The sequence below is a fragment of the Uloborus diversus genome, chromosome 4, assembly GCF_026930045.1.
Source record: "Uloborus diversus isolate 005 chromosome 4, Udiv.v.3.1, whole genome shotgun sequence".
Classification (NCBI taxonomy): Eukaryota; Metazoa; Arthropoda; class Arachnida; order Araneae; family Uloboridae; genus Uloborus; species Uloborus diversus.
Genome location: NC_072734.1, coordinates 127,366,330 through 127,393,936, shown reverse-complemented (window position 1 = coordinate 127,393,936; position 27,607 = coordinate 127,366,330). Strand labels below are relative to the sequence as shown.

Below are 27,607 nucleotides of genomic sequence, written 5' to 3'. Positions count from 1 at the left end.
GAGGCATTGAGAAGCAAGGGGATTTGTAAGTGACGAAATTTAAAATATGGAGATAACTAGTACCAATGATAGGAGAACCTCTCCTCTGCTTTGGGGCAAGAAATAGTACTAGTAGCCAGTACCCCAAGTAGATGCTGCGGTACAGCTTGATTTAGAAAAAAAATTTAATGAAAGCGTACCTAGAATCTGAACTTCAAACACGATTTACTCGAAACGTTAAACAGTCCACTTATATCCCCTTGCTTCTCACTGCCTCAGATGAAATCAAAGTGTACTTTATTTTTCTCGTTTTCTGCTTGTAGAACTATTTAAAAGTTCTCGGAGGCTAATGGAATGTAGGTGGGATATTTTAATTACTTCTGACATAGTTACGAACTCATTCGGCCAGCAGTTCTTCATTTACCTTGGGCATAATTTGGTGAATCATTAACCAAACAGACATTTGCAAAATATAATTTTTTTTTTTTAATTTTTAAGGACAATTCAAGAAAAAATTCAAAAAGTGTAAGACTATAGTTTACATAGACGATAAGGCAACAAAATACTTCCTTAACTGGAATAATTATAATAAAACCTGATTTCCAAAGAAGTATTTTTGTGTCAACAAAAAAGGCTACTTTTGCAGCACATATCCATTTCCAAGTATAGGAGAAGGAGTTCCTTGTAATTTCGAATTGTAGGATTTTTTTTTTCTTTAAAATTTGAGGCTAATTGTTTTATTTTACATAACATTTCGGAATTACTTTCCCACCCATGCTTTTTTTGGTAATGATGCTTTATTTTCCGTCCCATTCTGCCTTTAGCGATAAATGCATGTAAAACGCAAAAAGCCATTGCAGAGGGGGAAAAAAACTGGATTATTTCAGGAGTGTTCAAAGTATGTGCGGCGGCACCCTGGGGCGGCGTATTGATAGGTGAGGAAGTGTCCACGATAGTAAAACTTTGATGTTATTCAACAAAAAAATGTAAAGGTTTCTCATTGAAGCCTGAACCGATTTAGTTTTAAAACACATACACACAGAAATTACCATTCCTCTTCATTAAGAACCTTAAAAGACGTAATTTCATTAAACACATTGTAACCATTTTTTCTTATAATTCATTTTCCAAGTTAGTACATTTCATGCTCATTTCTTGATTTAAAATTTTTCAAAAAAAAAAAAAAAGAATTGCAGGAGACAAAAGAGGAATAAAAAAGAAAAAGCTTAAAGCCTTTCTTTTGTTTTAATCATTAAAAAATTAAGAATAAATAATGGTTAAATTTTTCTGTCGGCTTTTTATTCAAATAGAAAAATTAACAATGATAACAATATACAGCATATTTTTTTTTTTTTTTGCCATGGAAGTTTAAAGACAATTTTGTACGGAAATGACAATTGTTCGTTCACATTTTTTAACCCTTACCGTCAAAATTGGAAATATGCAAGCATTAGCATATAAAAGAGCACTTCATTAGACACTTCTTTTGCAATTTAAACATCAAAGGGAATTAATCATCAAAGAGAGAATATTTCTTGTCAGTTATTCCGTAAAAAATATTCATCACCATCTCTATTGCTACTTCATTGTTGAACTCAGACATATTGAATCAGCTTAAGAAGTAAACTTTGCGAATTTTAAATTCAAAATATTTACGAATTATAATACATAAATGAAATTTTTTAATCTGTGAAAAAGAGGGAAGGGTGAGGAAGAATTTTTAAATGAGAATATTTCTGCATCTTTCCTTGTTTTGCTTTTAGACTTTGAGAATAGCGGAATGTATCAAACAATTAACTAAATTTAAAATATGGAAAAGTATCAATGACGGACCTAGCAACAAGAAGGAATGACTTGGGTACACGACAATTTAGTGATTATTCTGATTAGTGCAGTGTGAAAGAATAAAACCCCAAATTATATTATATAACATCTCCTTTCCTTTATACCAGTATGAAACACTGGACTCTCCCTCCCTCCCGTACAATTTTGAGTTCAATCCTTCCCTGTCATAAATGAGTAGGGGAAAAGGAGGCACATGTTAACATTTTTTTTTTTCATTTCTTAATTTCTCAGAAGATATTTTCCATTTCTCACAAAAAGAGGGTCCCCATGATTGAATAAGTTTTTTTCTTTGTGTCCTAGATTTTTTTTTTTTTTTTTTTTTTTTTCAGATTTCTTGAAAAATTATTTCTGCTCTTTATGATTTTTTTTTTAAAATGTCTTCAATTGTTCACCATTTTTTTTTTCATTCACCAAGCAAACTACAATGGCCTGACACTTGATACCCTCAGAGACCATCCGCACCAACCAATTGCTCGGTTTATCGGTTTTAAATGCTCAGATAAATCTGAGCAAGTGGGTCTCTGAGGAACTTTATTTAAAAACACAAAAAGTTACATTATTATCTGTTACAATTTTGATTTGCTCTTGACAAAAATTTTGGTAATTTAACATCAATACATGTAATAAAGTAGACAAAATCAATGCATAAAAGCTTTACAATGATACAATAAAACAAACTACACTAAAGAGTTGTTGCTTTACAAAAGATAACGTGTTAAAGTGAAGAAAAAAATCTAAATTTAAACGATATTAACTATTGAAAATAGAAAAAGTATGTGTATTAGTCAACGCCTTGAAACGTGAAGCCTTCATTAGCCAAGAGACTTAAAATCGAGTTAAGTCTGATGCGGGTATGATGTTGCTGGAAAGGCGATTAATATGTACTATAATGGCCTCATGACTGTTCTAGTGAAACATTATTTTGACCAGCAGCTTTAAATTAGAGCGTTTTGAAATCGTGACTTTGATTTTTATCACCATGCATATTCAAAAAGACAATGAAATAATACGAAAAATTATTGTCAACACCAGTGTTGGTTTCTATCCGCGATTCAGATGCTTGACAAAGGTTCAACTCGGGCTATAAACACGACAATTAGACTGAATTTTTCAATGGACACAACTGTGCTCAAAATATGATACAAGTCTTTCATTTACAATTATTATTTTTTTTATTTTTTTTTGGAAAGGATTTTGCATTTCGTTTCAGAAGCGCGGATGCCATAGTCTGCCCATCTATAATCCTTCCATAGCATCACGACCCGAAATAGACGGAAAGAAAATTTAATCATGTAATGTTTGTAAAAAACGAGCCGATGTGTGCATAACATGACTTCCTTTTACTTTTTTAATTTTAATATCATTTTCCCATTATTGACAATTTTAATGTGATTCAATAGTTTACTCTCTAAATATCACCACCAGTAGCCAAATTGAAACCAGATTTAAAAAAAAAAAACATCGCCAAGTTGGCGACAAACTTGGCGACCAAAAAACTGGCGATATATCGCCGAGTGTCAGCCAAATTATAACACTACTTGAGCATACATCGAAATTAACAATAATTTCCCCCCCAAAAAGGGGCAAAAGACCCCTTTAGAAACACCCGAATGCAACCAAAAGGGGAGGCGCACAACTAGACCCCACTAAGAGTCTACGTACCAAATTTCAACTTTCTAGAACATACCGTTCTTGAGTAATGCGACATACATACGCATATATGTACATACGCATATCCGCACATACATACATACCTATATGCGGACGTCACGAAAAAAGTCGTTGTAATTAACTCGGGGAATGTCAAAATGGATATTTCGAGTGTTTATACGTTCTTAGGCACTTATCCGCGTGTGGTCGAGTTGTAAAAAAAAAAAACTCAACATTAATTCGGGGGTGAGAGAATTTTGAGTGAAAATTTTTTCGCGAATACAATACTTCCTTTTTTGTAAAAGTAAAAAAGTTATTACTAAACATTTTCAGCATTAATATGTATATCGATACGGTAATCTTTGGCAAAACACGAAAAATTTTATCAAACACAAAAGATGATTAATCTGCAGCAAATGCACGTCATGTACAATAACAAAATACTTCGTCGCCTCAGAGCAACACTAAGATATCTAATCCCAGGAATAACAGTAAGATATCCTATTGTTGCTTTGATCCGACGACTTATCTTTCGTTTAGATGCTAAAAAAAAATTTCAGCTAAAACAAGTCATTAATCCATGTCAATAAAAATAGGGACATGTGAAGAAGCAACCCGTTCTCATCCATCATGTATTCTCAATGTGTGAGTGAACTCTATTTCAAGGCTTCCACCACGAAAAGAGCTTAAAAGGTTTTCAAGTGTCAAGGCCATCGATACACCTTTCCTTTGGGGCAAATTCATGGTGCTTGGATTAGATATGACACTTTCACGCGTAGCCGTTTTAGCCATTACCACTCCCATTTTAAGTGCACTGTGATTCGTCGAGAGGTTAAGCGTGAAAGCTGCTAATTTATTAGCGAGGGAAACTGTTCACCCTTTTAAGCAATTTTCTGAGCTGTGTTTGTATAAATATTGCATCAATTTATTTTCCATTTATGAATAGTAGCAAAATTAATATTTATTATTTATAAATGAATATTTATCCATCCTCAAAATTGATGCTAACTGAAAGCCATAGCAAAACGAGAGAGGGAGAGAGAGAGAGAGAAAAAAAAAGAGGAAAAAAAGTTTAGCATCCAGTTCCTGGGATTCATTTGAATTTTGACATCTTGAATACAATTTATGTTTTTCGCAATCACAAATTACGATAAAACGCTAATCGTCGGGGTTAAGAAATTCGAACTGGGTACTTTCTTGATTAGGTATAATACGTGGCATATCCATAGAAAAGAAAGGGTAATTAGAATGCGATAACAAAGGTATGGTTATTGTCGCCAATTTGAACTTGTACCTTTTTCATCAAGATTATATTAACAACGTATATCGAAAAGTATTTTTAGTTCACATCAATCTTAAATGGTGGTCATTAATGAAAATGATAGATTTTTGAAAAAACGATGGGTGATTATAAATTAAATTATGGGTGATGAATTAATGTTCAGAAAATTTTGTAATCAGATGAAGTTTTGCTATTTAAGTTCATCAAAAAGATGTTTTTTCTGAAAAATCGTAATTTTACACACACGCACACACAAAAAAGTTTTCAATGTAAAGTCTGATTAAGCTTTGGAAAGAAATGAATGAAGCAAACCGCAGAAGATTTGAAAATATGACGACGAAAATATTCTATCTAAATCTTTTTTACTAATAATAAAGCTGAAAATATCTCTGTCGGGATCTCTGTCTGGATCTCTGTCTGACTGTCAGGCTCTCTGTGACGCAGCGCCTAGACCGTTCGGCCGATTTTCATGAAATTTGGCACAGAATTAGTTTATAGCATGAAGGTGTGCACCTCGAAGCGATTTTTTGAAAATTTGATTTGTTCTTTTTCTTTTTCAATTTTAAGAACATTTTTCCGAGCAAATTATCACAGAAGAGTAAATTAGGAAGTTATCACAACGGGAAACCGTCACATGGACGAGCAAATGAGCATAGCAAATTAGCGAGAAATTCATCATCCATTATTTGTAAATATACAGGCGAACCAAATGACCTTTTAATTTTCTACTACGGGAAAAGCCGTGCGGGTACCACTAGTTACTAATAATAAAGCTGAAAGTCTCTCTGTCTGGGTATCTGGATTTCTGTCTGGATGTCTGTGACGCGCATAGCGCCTAGACCGCCGGCATAAAGTTAGTTTGTAGCATGGGGGGGGGTGCACCTCGAAGCAATTTTTCAAAAATTCGATTTTTTTTTCTTTTCTTTCTTTTTTTTAAATTTTATTATTTCAATTTTAAGAAAATTTTACCGAGCAAATGATCACAACGTGGACGACTAAATTACGAAATTATCATAACGTGGAACCGTAACATGGGCACGCAAATGAATGAAGCAAATTGGCGAGAGAATCATCATCTAATATTTGTAAATATAAAGGAGAATTAAATGACTTTATAATTTTCTACTACGGACAAAGCCGTGTGGGAACCACACTAGTAAATATTAAAAGCAAACAGCTAGACTTATCCTCGCCGTCATGAAAAACCAAAATATCAAAGGAACATCAACGATGGTCAAGTGAAAGCAATATGCAATCGTGATCGCTCAAAAACATCCAATGCTGTTGTATGTTTAAACGTACGTCATTTATAATAACAAAAGAATAATGTTCTGTTTCTAAAATCAATTTTTTCATCAACTAAAAGAAGTCCTTAATGTCTATAAGTTCATGATATAGAATGACAAATATCGCAAGTATGATAATGTAGAATGAATGTCAAAAAAAAAAAGTTCCTCATATCCAGAACAAAAAATCGCCCAAAACAAAAATTTTCGGAGAGGGAAAATTTTCAATTGTACGAATGAAACTATAATTTTTAGAAAATGATAAAATACAAGCATACACTCATATCATACATACGTACATAACATCTAATGAAGATGAACATTAAGTATCATTAAAGAACAATTTAAAAGGTGTTTAAAAAAAAAATCTCAGTGTTGCAATATTGCTCCCTAATTTACCGAATCTCCAGCAAAATTTGTCGAAAAAGGTATTCTTTGGCAGGTCACAGCAACCTCCCGTGACCTTCCAACTGGGAGCACTTGCTCATATCTTTTAAAAGATATGTGCAGAAAGAAAGTTCTACCTATATAATTATTCAATAAAATTCATTTCAGAGGTTTTTTTAGAATGCCAATTCATGGGAAACTGAACTAACTTTGCTATTGATGTTCCTAGTCAAATCAACACAGAAAGGTAACAAATTTAAACTCGCCATCTTTGAAATGTAATTAAAATTTTAAAACCTTTTGAAACAAACCTTTATTTAAAACACAAAATTTGATTTCCAAAAATTAAAGCATAATTTTTTTTAAAAATGTCCAGTTCATCTGAGGTTTGGTGCATTATCGATATGCTTGAGCATGAGAAGAGTTCAAAGCGCGATTTATCCTTGAAAAACCAATGCAACAAATAAAGAGTTTAGTCCGAGCCAATTTTGCATTTTAAAACTTGTTAATTACTGTCTTATATTTTAGCACAAAATTATTCAACTGATCTACATGGAAAACACTGTAAAATAAACTTCCGAATGCCGAAGAATTGTTCAACTGTAGATTACTCATCAAACCGTTATTAAACTTCATGTCACGTCTTCGCATTTTTCAGTTACAATCACCGCACTTTTTTTTTTTTTGAAAAGTTTAATGTTTTATTTTATTTTATTTATTTATTTTATTCATTTACTTATTTATTTATTTATTGAAAAATTTAAGTATTTTACTAAAGCATAAATCTTTAAAATAAAAAAAAAGGCATTTAAACGCACAAATATTGCCGCACACATTTAGCAGTTGTAACTATTAAGCCAGAAAACTTACCCTAGTATTTGGAGGATATGTTCGCGCAAAGTGATATCTATAATCCTTGTTGGATATGTCTTTGTCAGCCGAATCAGCACATTTCTGAAAAATATAACAAACATTAGAATCTCATAAACTAACTATCAAAATGAAAATTGAATTTAAAATTATAGTTTTCAATCTCATTAGAAAATTTCGCACATATATTTTAAATCAAGTTTATACACATACAAAGAATGCCATATTATGTAACAAACAAGTGTCTGCATTTTTGTTTTACCGTTTTGTGTGAAATGTCTGTCCCCCCCCCCCCCCTCGTGACTAGAAGGCTAAAAGACATTTTCGTCTTCCGGCTGATCAGTTTTGAATTTTTAGAAGAAGTACATAGATCTTCGTTCCAAAGGACACAGTAATCAAGTGAAATTATTACAAACACGTACATCACTAGCAGAAACAGCGTGACGCTACGACGCTCATCGAAGATTTTTAAACAAGTCAGCAGACGATTTCTAAATTGGATTTTTTTTTTTTTTCATTTTCTGCATAAATCTGTGATGTTTAAACTAGAAAAATACTGTTCAAAGGAAGCAGAAAAACAAAAAAGGTGTCTAAATCTATATTGGATTCCAAAGTAGCTGAGAGGTCAAACACACTTGTACAGGCAGCTACCTGCGTCTCAGTTTTCCATTTCATTTGGGAGCTTTCTTAACCTACGTTTTGCAAGTAATTTTTTTGATTTTGCATTTTGTTTTCAAGCAATCAATGGTGGTGTTTTATAATTACTGTTACGACTAATCTAATGCTGGTATACCTTGCGAACAATTTTTGGGTTTTTTAATCTGCGTCACGGAGTGCTGAAAATAATTTTATTACCAGGACTGGGATTTTAAAAAAAAATTATAATATCAAAAAATATGAAACAACGTAAGAGGCACAACTTTGCATTGAACTGCATACACGTGTCTTGGGGTTATATGCAACCCCTTTTTCAATGCAAAAAAAAGTGATCATGGATGAAAAAACAGCTAACAAAAGCAATAAGGTAGAACAGCAAACAGCTTAAAATGTTTTTTAAAAAGAGAATTTACTTGCTGTTCTGCCTCGCTGCTTTTGTAGGATGTCATTTCATGAATAAGCTCATTTCTTTTGCCGTGAAAAAGGTGTTCCATGCAACCCCAAACACGTGTTTGCTGCAAATGTGTGGCTTTTACTTTTTTTTTTTAGTTTTTCTTTTCTCTTTTACTTTTCACAAGCTCCGATAAATTTTTTTCAATATCATTATTGTTATTATTATGTTCTAATTTAATTCTAGTGAAAATAGATGGGATGTGTGACTATTTACCACTAGAATTTGAACTGGTTACAACTTTGATGGAACATTTATATAGGAACCTTTTCATTTTCCGTTAAGTTCAAGATTGCTTTAATATTTAAAATGAAACGAAAATGACAAAAATAACTTGGAGAACTTTGCTGAGTTTGTTTCAAACATTTTTTCATACTTATTTGTCATTTTACTTTCAAGTTAGCTAAAAAAAAATGTAGTCTAATCACTTTTTACAAATATGAGCAAGCATATTCTTGTGTGGCACATCATGCAAAGATATAATTATGAAATTTAAATATCCCGAAACTACAGCGAATGTGCAAAAATATCGTGTAAAATTTCTTCATTGTTATTTTTTTTAATAGCACTTATTTGAATGGGGAAAGGCGAAATTTAGTATACGGCGTTTTCAGAATTTGAACCAGTACCGGTCCACCGGTATACCGGTTGAGACACTGCATTATATCAAAATGCTCTTTTCTTCTTTTATTTATTTTCCTTTCATAAATATTATTATCATCATTATTATTATTATTATCTAGTAAAACAGACGTCCTTCAGGATTTAAATTTCGGGGAGAAAATTCATTATCCTGTATTTGAGATAGATAGACAATTGTATACAAATGACGTAACTGAACAGAAGCGATACTTATGATTTATTACGATTACGGTCTGTGGCATCAAGTCGTTTAATATCCACAAGCGAGATGAACGCTCAGGAAAAATGGAACTCTCAAACGATTAAGTAACTAAATCGATTATCTCTGACATGTACAAGATCACATCGGACGATTTACGTGTCTAGACGCCGGGTGTTGTAATCAAGTGTTTACATCTCAGAAATATAAATCATACGTTCACATCAAAAAACTTCGAAAGTTCTAGATTCCGTAATCTGAATACTGGAAGCTTTTTCAAACAACTAAACTTTTTATTTCTCACTTTAAGACGTTGACCTGGCTCAGGATAACCATCCCTTTTTTCCCCATTCATGGTCAAGTTTTTTGAAACTTTTTTACTACGATATGCATAAGATCTGAATCATTTAAATACTTCGTTCACGGTATTCCGCGCCCTTTTTTTTCTCTCTCTCTCTGCTACCTGTCAGGGGTTATTTAATGTTCCTTTGCGTCACTCATTCGTCGCAGATGTCTTATCGTCTTGTTAAATGTCCCCTTTAAATGAAAATGACTTTATTTGTTGCATAGACTCTCTCTTAGGTCACGTTCTTTATTTTAGTCCCTCTCAGTGCCTTACCTAGATGTATGGGCAAGGCGCGACGGCTCCCAGGCGCCAGGTCATTCTTCGAAAAAAAGTTCCTAGTTCTTTTGGGAAAAAAAGAGGAAAAATTCCCTTTTTTTACATGATAATTTTCAAACTAGAATGTCATCACATTTCCTTTTTTTTCCCAGTATTTAAGCTGATCAAGCACTCGTTGACTTCAAATCGGTACTACAAAAAAAAATATGCACTTTTTATGGTGATTATTTGATTATTTTTCGGCAACGTTCTCAAAATTTTCAAAGGTCAAATATCTAGTAAACAAAACTAAAATCTATATTACAAAATTTCTGAGCAGCCTCGAAAATCGTAAAAGCAATCCCACTAAGTATGATTTTTTTTCCTAAATAAAGTATCACAAAGTGGAATATTTCAAGAAGTTCATCATTCTCACTTATGAAAAAACAAACGGTATGAATGTTTCAAGATAAAAAAAAAAAAATATTTTCTACTAATATTTAATTTTATTAATTTTAGTTTCATTAAAGTCGTGTTTAAATTTGAAACTTTTAATTTTTCCTTTAAAATGCTACACAAACAGGCATGTCCCGCCAAAGGCGATGAAGTTTCACTCACATGCAGAGCTCGAAACTTTTTTATGGCCCCTGAGATTTTGAACTATTTTTCGGTGTGTAGGAATGCTACTACAACATCTTTCAAAGTCGAAGTATTTAAACTTTTGCCTGTAAATATCTGTACAGTACGGGGAAATACAATATTTCGCTTGAAAACTATACTTTTTATTCAAAACGTTTGGAACTTTATTGAAAAATTGAAGAAAAGTATTCTAAAGAAACTACAAAGGAAAAGCGCGGAATAGAGCACGAGTAATCGAAAGATAGTACTTCGAAGCACAGAATAATTTTGTTAAAATGTGACATATTTCGTTATGAAGGGTGGCTGAACAAAAAGCGTGGTTTGTGAAGGTAAAACAACTCATAAAATTAAATGAATTTAAAAATGCATTAAAGAAGAACTAAAGGATCTTTTTTCTCAATTTTCATTGAAAATTAAGAGGTTTCATCTTTTTCCTTAAATTCTTTACATGTAGTAATGCATAGATAAGAATTTTTTTAGGTATTTCGAAAATGTTGCAATTTTAGAAGAAACATTTAACAACCCAAATTTAACCCCCTTGCGGTTGGACAGTCCCAGAATTACATGTTAAATGGACGAGATATCTCGTCCATTAACAAACAATATTAATCTCTGAGACGTAACAATAAAACGGAAACTACGAGAGTAATGTAAAAAAGCAATTAAAAAGGAATACTACGAGAGTAATGTAAAAAAGCAATTAAAGAGGAATACTACGAAAGTAATGTTACAAGCAATGTTTGAGGTAAAGTAATGTCAGTACAAAGTTCATTCCAAAATCAAAAGTTCTGTCCATTAAACATTTTTCAATTTTTTATTAACAAAACAACTCTATTAGACCTCAAATAAAAAATTTTACTATTCATTTATTTAGTTCCACTTCTAGTCTGCTATCTCGTAAAAGTAAACAAAAGACGGAAAAAAATACGAAAAAAAGTTAAATGCAGCTTTAAAATATCGCTAAAAACAAACAAAAACAAATCAAAAATAAATATCGAAAAATGAAAAATTACAAAGTAGGGTACTGAGATGGGGCAAAAGTATATCTGTCGGTCTGTCTGCCTCTGTCCCTCCCACCCCCTAATAAAGCGAAATATGGAATGAGATGCCCTCGTCGAGATCTTTCGTAAACGATCTGATGTGTGCATCACATGACTTCCTTCTACTCCAATTTAATGTCATTTTCCCATTATTGGCAATTTTAATGTGATTCAATTGTTTACTCTCTAAATATCACCAACGGTGGTCAAATTGAAACCAAATTTTTTTAAAAATTCCCAAATTTGTCGCCAAGTTGGCGACAAAACTTGGCGACCAAAAGACTGGCGATATATCGCCAAGTGTCCGACAAATTATAACACAACTTGAGTTTACATCGAAATTAACAATGATTTCCCCCAAAAAGGGGCAAAAGAGCCCCTTAGGAACATCCGAATTTAACCAAAACGGAAGGTGCACAACTAGACCCCACTAGGAGTCTACACACCGAATTTCAACTTTCAAGGACACACCGTTTTTGAGCTATGCGAAATACATACACACATACGCACATACATACGGACGTCACGAGAAAATTGGTTGTATTTAACTCGGGGTTCAGCAAAATGGATATTTCGGGTGTCTGTACGTTCCTAGGCATTTATCCACGTGTGGTCGGGTCGAAAAATAAAACTCAACATTCATTCGGGGGTGAGAAAAATGGAAATTAAGGTCGATTTTTGAGTCAAAATTTTTTTCGCGAATACAATACTTTTTTTGTAAAAGGGAGTAAAAAAGGTTTATTCGGATCGAACAATTCACTCATTAGTTATTTGAGGAAAGGGGAGACTGACAGAACGACAGAGACATTTTCCCTCTCTCAATACCCTATTTTTTAATTTCTCGATATGAATATTTTATTTATTTTAGACTTTTTTTTTTGCTTTTAGTGATTATTTTTAGGATGCATTAAGCTTTTTTCATGCTTTTCTCGTCTCTCTTTTACTTTTACGGGAAAGTAGATTAAAAAAGCTTTTCCACTTACTTCTCGTTTCATTTTTCAAATTTTCATGAAAGTAAAAAATGTCTGAAAGTTATTTCAAACCAACACTCATTTCCTAAAAGAGCTTAAAGCACACCAAAAACATTGAGAAACCAAATTCTAGTCTTTCTTAAGCATATATCGGCCCTCCATATGAAAATATAAGTATAATAACTCTTTGTAACTAAAGTTTAGTAAACAGTTTTGGATGCTTCTCATGCTTTGACATTATCTGCGCTGCTGGTTCTACCCACGATATTTCACAGTTTATCGAACAAGTAATCTTTCTTCTTCTACTTAACGTTGAAGAAAAAGAAAAATACAAGCATAAAAATTGAAGTTCTAAAGAATATACTTTATGTCAGTAATTAAGAAAAATTGCACGGGAAGATTTTACACTGGAAGAATTCGCTTTTTAGCATATTTCAAAAAATCGACACAAAAGATAATTCACTGCAACACTTTTATTTATTTTTATTCAAAAAATAAGTAAAAATGAAGTGCAGTATGCTTTTAATGTCCGATAAAAAACTTTAAAAAAATATCCAGGAAAAAATGAATTTATCAACAATTAAAAAAACAGAAAACTAGGAAATAGGCGCTTGAAGCGAAGAAATATGTCTGTTTGTTTTCGTCCCTTCCTTCAAAATCTTGGATGAAAACCTGACTTGAGCAAGACTTTTTGATTAAAAAGAACTTTGAATTAAAACTGTCAGAAAATGGTGAAATTTTTCAGAAGGAAGCTTTTTACGTAAAATATGAGCATAAAGATTAAAAGCTATTTTTAAACTGCTCAAATATTTTAACTTTATAGACTACAGGTTCTATACAAAGGCTCTTACCTAATTATCATAATTAATATAAAAAGAAATGTCACAAAATGTTTCAAACAGCTTTAAACATACTGATTAATTTCCAATTTTTTGTACTAAGAAATTTAAAATATTGTTCTTCTTGGAACAAACAATATTCGTACACAACATCGAAGAAGAAATTGTAATAAACATATCTTGAAGCACTGAAGTGTTTTGAATTTCCTCTTTAAGTAAATAAATCTAATCCTTCACTATTGAGGAAGCTTTTTAAAATTTCCCCATGCAGTACGGAACACTGTACTTCGTTTGTGACAAATAAAATAAAATTTACCTTAAGGTAAGCGAACATCCGAAATAATTTTTTTTCTTTAATGTGCATTGCACATTTCTAAAACTCGAATTTATTATTTTAATGATAATATGACATAAATAACACATTGACTATTAATTTGATGGGGAAAAAACTTTTTAGTAAAAAGCAAATTTTTTCCAGCAAAAAACTACATTTCCTTAACATTTTTAATCGTTATTTGTAAACCTTTTTGTGCCTAATTATTCGTTAGATACTAGAGAAGAATATGAACCTCCAATTTCGAAATGATTCACTAAAAAACAAGTTTTATGGGTAAATGTTGAAAACTTTCCCACGAATTTAGTGTTTTTCGCCTCCTAACTCAAAGTTATAATTATTTCAAAACCACACATTGCATGTACATTAGCTCTTATGTGTTTATATCACAGCAATATATTGAATTACGATTTTTCCTTTTCGAAGTTTTAAGTACCTAAATAGAGTAAAAACTTGTTTTTTTTTTGCTAGAGTTGCTGGCGTAAATAAGAACTTCTAAAACGTGGTTATGAGAAAAGCGCTAGAAAAAATAAATTTTGATTACAAGCACTGCACTTAAGTTCATTAAGTTTCTTCTAGTTTTATTAATAACTAGAAAATGGGTGAAAACTGCTTCAACATTTGAACGAAGAAATTTCCTGCTTGTTGATATTTTTATAGTTCAAATTGTAACCCTAACTCCAGTGGATGAACCCTAAACTCCATTAGATAGCGTTTATTGTTGAACTTTTTTTCTGTTTCTTGACTCCCCTGAAATGACACAGTCTTACCAGTGAAACAGTTAAGTTGCCGGATCGAGTTCAGCCTAGTCACAATAAAGCCTTTCCCTGCATTTTAAACATTACCAAAACATATAAATTATCATGCCACGGCGCGAGTTTCATTGTTGAAACTCGCGTGTTACCCGATCATCGGCTATTATTTATTTATTTATTCATTAATTCAGTAAGTAATATACGAGAATTCATCAATTTTTTTAAAAATGCAGATTTGAAAAGAAGTATATTAGAGCTTTATGAATTTCTCAAAGTTTCAAAACCGACTGTTCGAAAATTACGGTGTTCGACTATCTTAACTTCTTTTAAAAAAAATAAAAACCCCAGAAAGTGAAACATTTTTGCTGAAAAAAAAAACTATCAATCCAGATGAGTGTCGCTAGATCCAGATCTGGGTGAAAAACCCCACGTGGGGAAGCACTGGTGTGCATCCAAGCTTTAGACGCCCGTAACTCTGAAAGCAGACGAGCTCTAACATGAATATATGCACGCGTTACTTGAAATTCTGATGCAGTGTTATAAAAAAATTCTTTCATTTTTGTGACGGTCTAGTGAAGACGAGTCTGAAAATTGTATCATTTGACGTGAGATCAAAATTCTATTTACTGTTTTGTATTCAATCTTCTTACACATTTTGTATTCTGTTCATGTCCACGGCAATTTCAATTCACATTTTGTTACTGTACTGTTAATGCGTATTTGCATTTAAGCACAGTGTTGGAATACTTTATATTTCTTCACAAGAAAAATTTTTTAGCTGGGAATTACGAAATATAGCTCTTTACAAAGTGAGATAGGATTTTATATCATTTCTCTAATTACTTATTGAATTAATGAATAATTATTAAATTATTTATATATTTGGTGAATTTTCTTCTTGGATGCAAATGCAAACTATGACTGGAACGGAAATAATGTACATTATGATTTTGGTACAAAGTACATTGTACGAAAGAAAAATGTACCAGAGATAGTACGTACAATAAAAAAAAACTTAGTTGCAGCAGTAAATAATACAAAATTGTTACATTCAACCAGTATATATTGCAAAATCTGTACTACGAGGGTGTTAGTGTAAATGTATAAAGTGTTTCTGCGTAAAATGTGTACTACGTATTGGTGGGCAAAGTTTAAAAGTACAGTTAATTTATCATTTTTCAACCACAAATCATTAAAAAATCTGTATTCATGTCCTTAAAAGATGCATGTTATACAAAAAGGCATAGATTTTGAAATTCAGTTCATTTTTATACCATTACAAATATTACTGCATGCTGCAACGCAACCACTGAAAGATCAGAACGAAATTAAACAGTGTCCCCATACGAAATGAAGAAATTATGAAGAACTTAACAGCAACTAATCACTAGGGATGCGCCTATTAACCGGAAGTAATCGGTAATCGACAGTTTTGCAGATAATTCATAATCGGCCAGTTTTTGCTGTTTAATCGGCGGAGAAAATTAATTTATCTTTGTTTTCCATATTTCAAATACTTTATAATGATTTTTAACTCTAAGTATTTTGAAGCAAAAAACGAGATGAATAAACTTATTAACAGCAAATGAATAGTAATTCTCTGCAACCTAAGTATAACATGTAGCATGAAAAAGTACTGTCTAAAATAAAGGCAAACAATTCAGTTTGCGTAAAACTGAATGAAATATTGAGATTAATCATCACAGCTAATGTTCACGTAACATTATTATGAAGAACTAAATCCGTGTACTTGTAAATTGTAAATAAAAAACATGAGTACTTCAAGGTGGTCAGTATGGAATGCAATACCGGACCGAAAATTCAATAATCCAATATTCGGTATTTTTCAAACGTGATACCGGAATACCGGTATTAATACCGGTACTTAAAATTTCTCAAACAATGCTTGAAAACATATTTTTCGGTGCTACATTTCATAATTTTGTACAAAGATTGTACTATTTATGAAAACGTATTTTGAACAAATATGAAAGGAAGGAGCAAATGTCATAATAAAAGATCAATAATAGTAAAAAACAATATGCATCTACTGAATTGTCTCTTAATTCATTTGAGTGCTCAGCTTTCCTACAGTTGAAAATACTGTTTCTTAATTCACTCAGGTCGGTGGTACTGCTAACAATGCACGATACACCCCTAATTGTCTAGAAATCCATCATCTTCAAATAATTCAGTCTCTTGCGGATTATTTTTGAATAAATCATATTGTGCGTGTGTATGTGTGTTTCTTTTGTACTGTATGCATTATTATTATTTTTTTTAATTTAAAGCTAGTTGTAATTTCTTTCCAGGAGATGATACGTTTCCAATAGTAACATCATTTGCCTTTGAGCAGGAGAGGTTTCTGTGTTTACCTTTTATTAGCCCTTTGGTTTGAAATTTACGATAAACTTCGTTAAATTTGATCTAGTAAGTTTCTCTTATATTCGCTTTCTTTTCAAAATTATACCAATTTAAATATCTGAAAATACCTTTCAATTGATTATGCTTTACCACTAGCAAATTAACGAGGCACAATATAATTGCTAAATATTATCTTGCCAAGTGTAAAGCTAAATAGCGAGGTACGACGACAAACTAATACTTGGTGACAAAAAATTACCATTCGTTATGCTAACATGAAAAAGTTTTTGACAAAATATAGTACAGTTAAGACAAATAATTAAAAAAGAAATCATAAAGTATAACTGGAATTGATGGTTGGAATAAATTGTTCATAGGACAAATGCGTTCAAAATTACCCTAGAAATGAACTTTCACAAAAGGAAATTGAGTGATGAGGAAAATGGAAAAAAAATAAAACCATGATGCACAAAAGCGCAATTCATCTCACCATCTAGTAATGTCATTAACACTAGGCAATCTTTCCTCCACTTTTGTTCAATGATATTCTATTAGTTCGTGCTTTTGAAGCTAAGATTTTACGTCAATAGATTGGTTTTGGTTTTGTATCATGGAGAAATAAATGTACATTTAAATATAAGTAGAAATTAAGAAGTTAAATTGCAAATTCTTTAATTGAAATAAGTTATTATTTTCAACTAATACCGAAAATACCGGTATTTCACCTCAGTGAATACCGGTATTACGAAATTGCAAAATTGCTCGAAATACCGGTATTCGGTATTCCGGTATAACGATTTTGCAATCACTAGTGGTCAGTACATAAACTATTTCTTACTGGTAAAAATATACTTCCTCTTACTCTAGATAATCCTTCACGCTATTTCATTTTTTCACAAATCATTGGATTTTTAAAAATTTTATGTACATGTAAATTAATTTTGCTAATTTGATTTTTCTGTTTTGAACAAATAAACATTTTTTCAATGTTGCAACAAGCTTCATATGTCTATGCTCTATGCTTTTCTCCTCCTTCTACCTTTAGCTTGGTGCCTTAAAATTACCTTAGCCTTTTCATAACGAATAAAAGTCTCGGATTAAGTGGTTACTACTAGCAATAACAAAAAAAAAAAGCTACTAAGTTTAAAATGTCTGCTGATTTTAAGAAACTAACTAAATATTTGAATTTGCACGTCTAGTCAATGTACTGCAATTTTATTAAAAAATATTATGAGAAATTTGCTCCCTGAAAATTGAATTAAATTTTATAACATCATTTTGAAAAAAAAAAAAAAACGATATAGTCCATTAAAAATAGCGTTAGGGGTCAAACAAATTGCAATAGAAATGATTCTTGTAGAAAATGGTAGATAACATTGTCCTAATGGACGTACTAAAAATATGCATCCGTAAGGTAGACCGGGGCACGTTTACGCAGTGCCCTTTTCCAAAACGAGTTATAACTGGAGAGCCAACAGTCATATCAGATTGATGCTGCTACCTAGTCAATATTCTCACAAGTTTTTGAGCATCAGTCGAGCTTCGGTTTAGCATGCGGATAGGAAAATCTGTTTTCTACCAAGTTGAGTAAATTTTGTGTTGAACGTTCTGACGTTTGTTGTGAGTAAATAATGCATAGTTAATAATAAATAAATACAAAAAAATTGGCAGAATTTTATCCTTTTCTGAGAATTGTATTTGTATGGACAGAAAAGTTACTAAATTTTGTTGCACGTTAAAAATAAATCCAAACTTGCCGACGGGGCACGTTTATGCACTTTCATTGGGGAACATTTACGCACGTTCTTACTGTATCTTAGTACTCTGTCTTACTTCTAAACGTGCCTCGGACGCTTTTTTTCTCTCTATACTGTTTCGAATCTTTAGTATTTTCGGGTTATTTAGTTTTGAAAATCACCAATTATTTTAAATTAAGTAAAAGATTTGTATCTTATAGCTTACAATCATACAGTGTTGTCTTCATCATTGTTTAGCTTTATCTTTATACGCTATTCAGTCTGTAATACATTTTCTTTATTTTAAAGATAGTAAGACATTACGTTAAAAACACTAACAGAACCACGTTAGATGCCAAAAGAATGAAAAGGTTCATCAATAACACAAGTATGTTTCGCAGTAGGCCTTCCACATCGTCACATATGTACTACCCCAACTGAAATCAGTTGAAAAAGTAGGACCAAAGCTTAAGAACCAGGAAAGGAAAAAAAACAAGAATGCTCAGAATCCTAACTGATACTCCGATTAAACAAGACCTCAGATAAGAGCAGTTAGAAGCTACTAAAAAAAAATTTGCAGAACAAAACATAAATTAGAAATTACTTTAAAATTTACAAGTTGCTATTGAAGCAGAAATAGAAGACATCAAAGAAAAAAGTATGAAACCAAAACCTGCGACATGGGAAAAGTTAGTACATTCTGTAAAAAGGAAATTGATGAACGATTCTGTTTACGAAGTAAGAGAATTGTGCTTGCATCTATTGCTTGAAAGTACACAACCAATGGAAAAAAATGACAAGACAGGGTTCCATGTCTTAGATGTCAAAACGCAGTCCCATGAAAAGTATGCGAAAATAAATAATTTATTTTTGTTAGTAAAATCAAACAGTGATGAAGAAGATGACTAAATAGTTCTTGTTTTTAATTAGCAATAAGTGCTATGATTTTAGGACTATAAAATGTTCTTTAATTAATTATTTGAGATTTTCTTATTTTTAAATTGGTTTAAGAGGAATAACATATTTAAAGTTGATTAAATATCTATTTCCTTTACTCCTTGGTATCATTTTAATATGCGTAAACGTGCCCCCCTCGATGCGTAAACTTGCCCCGTGTTCGGAGCAAGTATGCGCAACCGACTTTTACTAAAAAAAACATTTTTTTACAGTTAAAAACACAAGCTGAGCAACAACTGAATTTACAAATTTTGACTTCGTTAATTGCTTCATAAAACCACAATGTCTAAAATTTCCAAGATTCAATGATGTAATACAAGGTTTTAATCCTTGTATTACATCAGTCTTCTAAGAATATTTTAATACATCACCCTCAAAGGTCCCCTGTTCCTGTCACTGAAGGGACTCACCAGATGAATATTTTAATACAATTTGCCATACAATCTGATAAAGTTCGTGACATTCAAGCCATTCAGAAATCAATTGCTGGGAAAGCCTTGTTACGTTTTCTTAAAATGCCATAAGGAATATACAGTAATAATATTTCAACTACTATATTTATTAAAACTGAATACAACATCGGTATCCATATAAACCAACTAATAATACAACTGAATAATAATATCAATTACCAGGAACATCTTTTGTTCTTAAGGTCTGACTCTTAAGACTAGAGCATGTCATTTTGGATCTTTTTGGTTGAAATCAGTTGTAAGATTATTGTATCACTATATGGAGATAACATCGACACATGCAACTTAAACGCGCTTCGCTATGTGCAATACCTTAGGAAAATAGCTTCAGCTAAAAAGAATTTGATATAGCTCGTTTGCCATCAACGCAAAATGCATCGAAATATCATCTATATCGAGTATATTTGCAGGGCTTTAATTTGAAAAACCTTGAATTATAAATTCCTGATTCCACACTTTTGGTATGGCAGTTGGTAGATGGAGAAGTTTCAGTCAATATCCAGAGTTGAGACTAGCACTAGTGCAACCTTTAAATATACTTAAATGTACTTGTCAAAATACGCTAGAAGACACATATAACACTACAGAATATATATGTCGTCGATATGGACTTTCATGCTCGGTAATTTGTAAAAACTTTGTGGAAATAACTGCACAAACACAGGAAACATTTTGAATTTAGTTGAAGATAAAGATGAGATTTCATTTTGATAATGTAAATGTTCTATTTTATAAAACTTCTTTAATTTTTTTTTCTTCCTGTTTAATTTTTTAAATGTATTTATTCAACCTTTTTGAAAAAACGTACTCGGGCGCAAAGTTATCCACTGTTCTTAAATCGCTTAGATTAATAAATATTTTTTAACAGAACAACAGACTTCAGTGTTTCGACTCATATGTCATTATTTTCTTTCATCAGTCTAAATCAAAATTATTTTCTGTTTGAGCATGAAATTTCCTTTTATTTGATACCACACATGATGTTATTTATTTTTTTTTTTTTTAATGTTCTATGATTTTTCTAGATGGCGATAAAAAAAAAAAAACGCATTTCTCGCTTCAGTACGGATGTAAATTTTTATTCAGACCACTTTACTCCAAACCCCTTTTTATATTCCTTTTCAGAATAAATTTACTTTCATTTAATACCACACGCGATTTAAAAAAAAAATCATTCATTTGATATCATACCTGACTTTTTTGAGCAATCACGATTGCTTATTGCTTTCATTTGACTGTTTTTGGCGTCCTATCATTTTATTTTCCCACCGCCACCCTCCGCACCATCACCGTCGACCGGGTCCTCACGATGCTGCTCCTATAGCGAAAGCCGTCTCCAGGTTGCATCCTTGTCCTACACACACGCGCATACATACACAACTACACACACACGCATACATACACAACTACGCACACACACACAAACATATACACACACACATACACCTACACACAAACACACAAACAGATACACACATATACAGACACCTACACATACACACACACACAAAAACATACACACAACTACTCACACATTCATGCATACATACAGACACCTAGACATACACACACACACACACACAAAAACAAACACACACATACACACAACCACCCACACATTCATGCCTGCACACAGACACAAACACATATGCCTACACACACATACCACATACCCCCCCCCCCCACACACATTCATACACACAACTACCCACACATTTATGCCAGCATACAGACACAAACACACATGCCTACACACACACACATATCCCTACACACAACACACATACCCCCACACACAACACACATACCCCCACACACAAACACACACGCCTACATGCACACACTCGTGATTGCGAAAAATATAATTTGAATTCAAGATGTCAATATTCAAATTAATTTTTTTAATTTTTTTCATGAATTTTCCAGATGGCGGCCAAAAAACACATTTTTCACAACAGTACGGATGTATATTTTTAGTATGTTCATTAGGAGTGTGTTAGCTACCATTTGCCACAAGAATCATTTCTGTTGCAATTTGTTTGACCCCAAGATGTTTTTTGGCCTATTTCTACTGCACTTATAATAGAAAAATTGTAGCATTGAAAATCATCGTGATCATAAATTGGCCCGGTGACTGATAGGTCGATTATCAACAGCTGATCAATCGGTAATGGGACTTTTTGATTTTCGGCGCGTCCTTACTAATCACGTTTAGAATAACAAAAGAAGTGCAACCCTGAATGTATGGACGAATCAACAAAAGCACTGTTGATTACTATCCCCTATACCAGGAGCGTACACGAGCCCTGTACAGTAACAGTTTCTTTCAGAAAAGACAAATAGTCAAATCGTTTTTTATCACAGTGATTTTATTTCTTCTCTCGTACTACTTGACCACAAAATTACGCAGATGGCAGGGGATAATTCTTAAAACAAAATATTGATTTAAAAAACTGAAGTGTCTTTATATTTTAAAGAGTGGCAAATATGGTATTTTGTCTGGTTTGTAAAGTGTTAATACTTGCTTCCGAGGATCTTTAGAATATAATTAAATAAAAATTTGAATTGGGCATTAAAACATTAAACCGAGTTGTCCTTTTCTTCTGAATCACAATAATTTCTTTCTAGAGTTCTACAAATTCAATTGAATTATAATATACAGTCTTGTGTGACTTAATGTGAGCGAAAGAGAAAATTGACTTGTTGGGTTAGTGCTGCGGTGATCACTAATTGTATACAACTTTTCCTATAGTCTATGACATTCTGTAGCTTTCGTGTGCAGCCTGACCTAATATTCCTCTCTATATAAAAACTTCCTTTCCATGAGAGCTTGTAGTTAATTTGTCTTAAGTGTTTGTTTTTGAAAAAAAAAAAAAAAAAAATAGTATAATTTACATCCGGAACAAGAATTATTCGTCGTTACTCTTCGCGAAAACACTAATGTTATACAGCATGTTAAAAATGTAAATAAAGCTTAGGTGTGAGGTCAGTAAAACTATTAATGTCAAAAATGAGACTGCTTAAATTTCACCTCGGCTGTGCGTGTCACAAATGCCAGACACGATTAGAAATAGTAAAACAAATCCTTTTCAGACAAGTTTTGAGCTTACGTAAGACTTGCGTGATGTCGGTGTTAGTGTATATCAGTGGTTCTCAGCCCAACAGATTGCGGACAAATCAAACTTGAAAGTGAATTACCACGGACCACTTAGACATAAATCTTATCAGTTGTAACTAAACTCAAAGATTAATAACTACAACGACTTTTTAAAAACAAACTATTATTATTAATAATAACGAAGCTATTATAATTAACAGCCACAGTCGGTTGATCACTGTCTGCAGACTGCCTGCGCTACGACCGTAGATCTAGTCGTGAAGTGTTCACCTGTTTTAAAGTTGTTTAAAGCGCGCTTTCTATCTGATAAAAAATATTATGATTATATTATGGTATATTTTAAAAATTAATATATTAACGATTATTCAATACATATCTCATGTTCATCAGGAAGAAAAAAAATTTTTAACCATGTTCAACGAAAGTGGTTATTTTGATTTAATCACGGGAAAATATTACTTTTTTTGTAAGCAGTCGTCGGAGTCTTCCGCTGACCACTCTTTGAGACTGTCACTGACTACCGGCTAGGAACCACTGGTGTATATCAGTGGAGCACCACCTACGGCCTGCGGATCTGATGAAGCCCACGAAACCAGTCCGTGTAGCCCGTTATTTTCAACATACGAATTGAAAAACATATGCTGGAACCTTCCAAAACAATAGATATTCTTTATTCCTTATTACGAATGATTGAAGCAAAATTGAGGCTCGGGTAAAAAAGAGTTGGACACGACTAGTGCATATGAACCAACAGTTCGGTCGACACTGCCAGTGGATGGACGAATTTTCCATTCTTCATATTAATTCTGTACCTCAAAGCCAGAAGAACATAAGTCACGTTATGATAATTTTCCAAAGATAGGAAAAAAAAAATTCAGGCGCATGCAAAGGAAGGGACGCGTGCTCTTTTAACCTTAGTAAAAAATTGAAAAGAGAATATTTTTAAAAAGAATTACGCTCACATAGCTCGATGCGGAATAGGCTTCCACATACAATGCACTAAAAAGAGGAAAATCACAATTTTTCACTTACGTTTGTGTGACTTTGAGGTACAGAATTAGCAAAAGGGTGCACAACTACTTAGACACTAAGTGAAAGCACGCGTGCTTTTTTTTTTTTTTTTCAAAAAACAAAAACATTTTGGAAACACAAAATTTTAATGCAGAAAGAAAAGGAAGTTAAAAAAAAAAAAAACATTTGATAAGAGCGAAATAGAAATTGAATAACATTCGTTCCACTTTGAATTCAACCTACTGAAACTTTTGAGAAAGCTAAAGCTGTTTAATTGAAAATACTGCTTAAGTTTCTAAAAAATATCCAAAAATATTTTCTCCACTAGGAAAGGGAAAAATTACAATTTTTGCACTTACGTTTGTGTGGCTTTGAGGTGCAGAATTAACACAAGGGTGCACAACTACTTAGACACTAAGTAAAAGAACGCGTCCTTTTTTTTTCCAAAAAAAAAATAAATAAAGAAAACATTTTGGAAACACAAAATTTCAATGCAGAAAGAAAAGAAAGTTTAAAAAAAAACATTCGATAAGAGCGAAAAAATTGCATAACATTCGTTCTACTTTGAATTCAACCAGCTCAAACTTATGAGAAAGCTAAAGCTGTTTAATTGAAAATACTGCTTAAGTTTCTAAAACATATCTAAAAATATTTTCTCCACCAGGAAAGGGAAAATCACAATTTTTGAATTTACGTTTGTGTAGCTTTGAGGTACAGAATCAGCGCAAGGGTGCACAATTACTTACACATTAACTGAAAACACGCGTGCTTTTTTTTTCATACATATATATATATATATATATATATATATATATATATATATATATATATATATATATATATATATATATATATATATATATATATATATATTGGAAACACAAAATTTTAATGCAGAAAGAAAAGAAAGTTAAAAAAAAAACATTTGATAAGAGCAAAACGGATATTGCATAACATTCGTTCTACTTTGAATTCAACCTGCTCAAACTTATGAGAAAGCTTAAGCTGTTTAATTGAAAATACTGCCTAAGTTTCTAAAAAATATCTGAAAATATTTTCTCCACTAGGAAAAGGGAACTAGTTTATTCTTTCCAAAGCTGTCGCTCGGTTCAAGAACGAGATGAAACTTATTACGCAAAGACTTCTTTTATTTATGCACTGGGTTAAAGGAAAATGTTTGGAGAATTTCCTCTTTATGGCGAGGAAAAAATACAAATACAAATTTGAATTTTTTCTTCAGACGCTTGTTATCATTCTTGGCTAAAGTTTTGAAATTCCGACAGTAAATTTGGACGCAGCTTCATTTTAATGGCATGACTTCATAAATAAACGGCAGATATCAGACATATTTATGAATAGTCAGTAGCTTTTTTCCTACTTCCCTCCAAGGCTATCTAGTTAAGGCTTTCTTTTTGCCAGAATATTTTATAAATAGTAAGAGAAAACAAAAATGTAAAAAAGAACTAAGTCCGACCCAGGTTTAACGAATTTCTATTTCACGAATTTCGCGATTTAGCGAATTTTTCTTTTTCCCCGACTAAAATGAAGGTGAAACCCCCTATTTACCTAATAATAAACCCCGAATTAACGAAATATTTCAACAGCCCATTCTTATTTATTTTTGTTTTTGAGTTAGGAAATATTGGATTGTTTTCCAAATGATACACCCGTCTTCTCCGAAGCAGAAAAATACTTTTCTCGAAATCAGCCATTTTTAACGGGCGAAGGATCAACCAATGAATGCAGTAGGCGGTAATGAAATTCCCATTAAAATTGTTACTTTTTCAAATGCTTTACTTTTTCACATGTCCTGGAAACTAAAAACATATCTCATGCAACAGGCTATAAATGACGTAGCATTTTCTTCTCTTCATAAAGTCGAAAGAGAACTATTTCGAGTCAAGTATCAAGGAAATTGTCAAACATCTACTACTCAGTAAAATTTCAAATTAACTAAATCGTAATAGGTCGTGGAATGCTGAATTAAAAGTATTGAACACTTTCTAATCAATAATATTTTTGTGCAGTTGCTTATTAGGGCTTTTAGATAAGGTAAGTGCGTTTTTTTCCACCCCGATATTGGTAAAGCAATGGTAAAATTGATTTTTACAAATTAAAATGTATGTAGTTTACTAGTTATATTTTTTTAGATAATGAAAGATGTATTAAATATTTAAATCTTTCTCTTTTAACGCAGATATACGTGAAATTTTAAACCCATTTTTTAAAAAAATAGTATGTAGCTTTCTTTGTTCAAACAACGAAAAATAATCCAAATTATTATCATCATTCAGCCATCAAATTTTGAATAAAATGTGTCTTTTAAAATGGTAGTTCAAATTATTTTATTTGATAGAAATTGACTTTCTTGTGAGTGCGTGCGTATGTGTGTGCATGAATGCGTGTGCGTGTGTAGATTGTGGGATTTTAAACAGAAAGTTGCTTTTCTTTCATTTTAGATTTGCATGCGCGTAAATATATACCCACCCATTAAATATTTTACTAAAATATTTCCACTAATTAATAATAATGGTATGCCAATTATGTCCTGTGTTTGTCGATGCAAAGTTTTTTGAGGGAAAAACAGAAAATAATACTTTGGTGTACAGGGAAATTAAATTGTCTTACAGATTGCATTATCACATTTAGTGTCTTCATTTGGAGTCTTCATGGGGGATACCGAAAAAAAAAACTTTTAGGCAAAAAAAAAAAAAGCATTGGAGCATAAATATAGTAAATTTCTGAATGCATTATTTTGAACCAGATATATTACGATTTTCCTACAAACTTCTACAGATAAACCCCTCAAAAAAAATATAAATAAAAATAAAATAAAAATTAATTTGAATTTTGACATTTGGAATTCAAATTATGTTTTTCGCAATCAAGAGTGTGTCTGTATGTAGGCGTATTTGTGTCTGTGTGTGCAGGCATGAGTGTGTGCGCATGTGTGTATAAATATGTGTTGGTGTGTAGGTGTGTGTGTACGTGTATACGTGTGTGTGTGTGTGCGTGTGTGTGTGTATGTATGCGTACGTGTGTAGGATATGGACGCAACCTGGAGACGGTTTTCGCTAGAGGAGCAGCATCGGGAGTCCGGTCAACGGTGGTGCTGCAGAGGGAGGCGGGGGGGGGGGAAATAAAATCATAGGAATTCAAAACTGTCAAGTGAGAACAATAAGCAATGTGATTGCTCAAAAAAAAAAAAGGTAAATTAATTTGAATTTTGGCATCTTGAATTCAAATGATGTTTTTCGCAATCACGAGCATGTGTATGTATGAATGTGCGTGTGTGTTTGTGTAGGCGCATGTGTGTGGGTGCGCACGTCTGTGTGTATGTACGCATGTGTGTGCGTGTTGTGTATGCAGTGCTGTGTGTGTACGCGCGCGTGTGTGTATTAGGCGTTCGTGTGTGTGTGTATGTAGGCATATGTGTGTGTCTGTGTGCAGGCATGAGTGTGTGTATGTGTGTGTAGGAGTGCATGTTTGTGTCTGTGCGCAGGCATGAGTGTGTGTATGCG

General features: G+C 32.4%; 1 protein-coding gene across 1 annotated transcript in view; it reads right to left on the bottom strand.

Annotated features, from left to right (window-relative positions):
• LOC129220206 (receptor-type guanylate cyclase Gyc76C-like) overlaps positions 1 to 27,607 on the bottom strand; it is a 317,828-nt gene that overhangs the window by 180,763 nt on the left and 109,458 nt on the right. Inside the window, exon 2 of the mRNA XM_054854570.1 lies at positions 7,300 to 7,383. Coding sequence (XP_054710545.1) covers positions 7,300 to 7,383 — 84 coding nt within the window. The remainder of the gene's footprint in view (positions 1 to 7,299; positions 7,384 to 27,607) is intronic.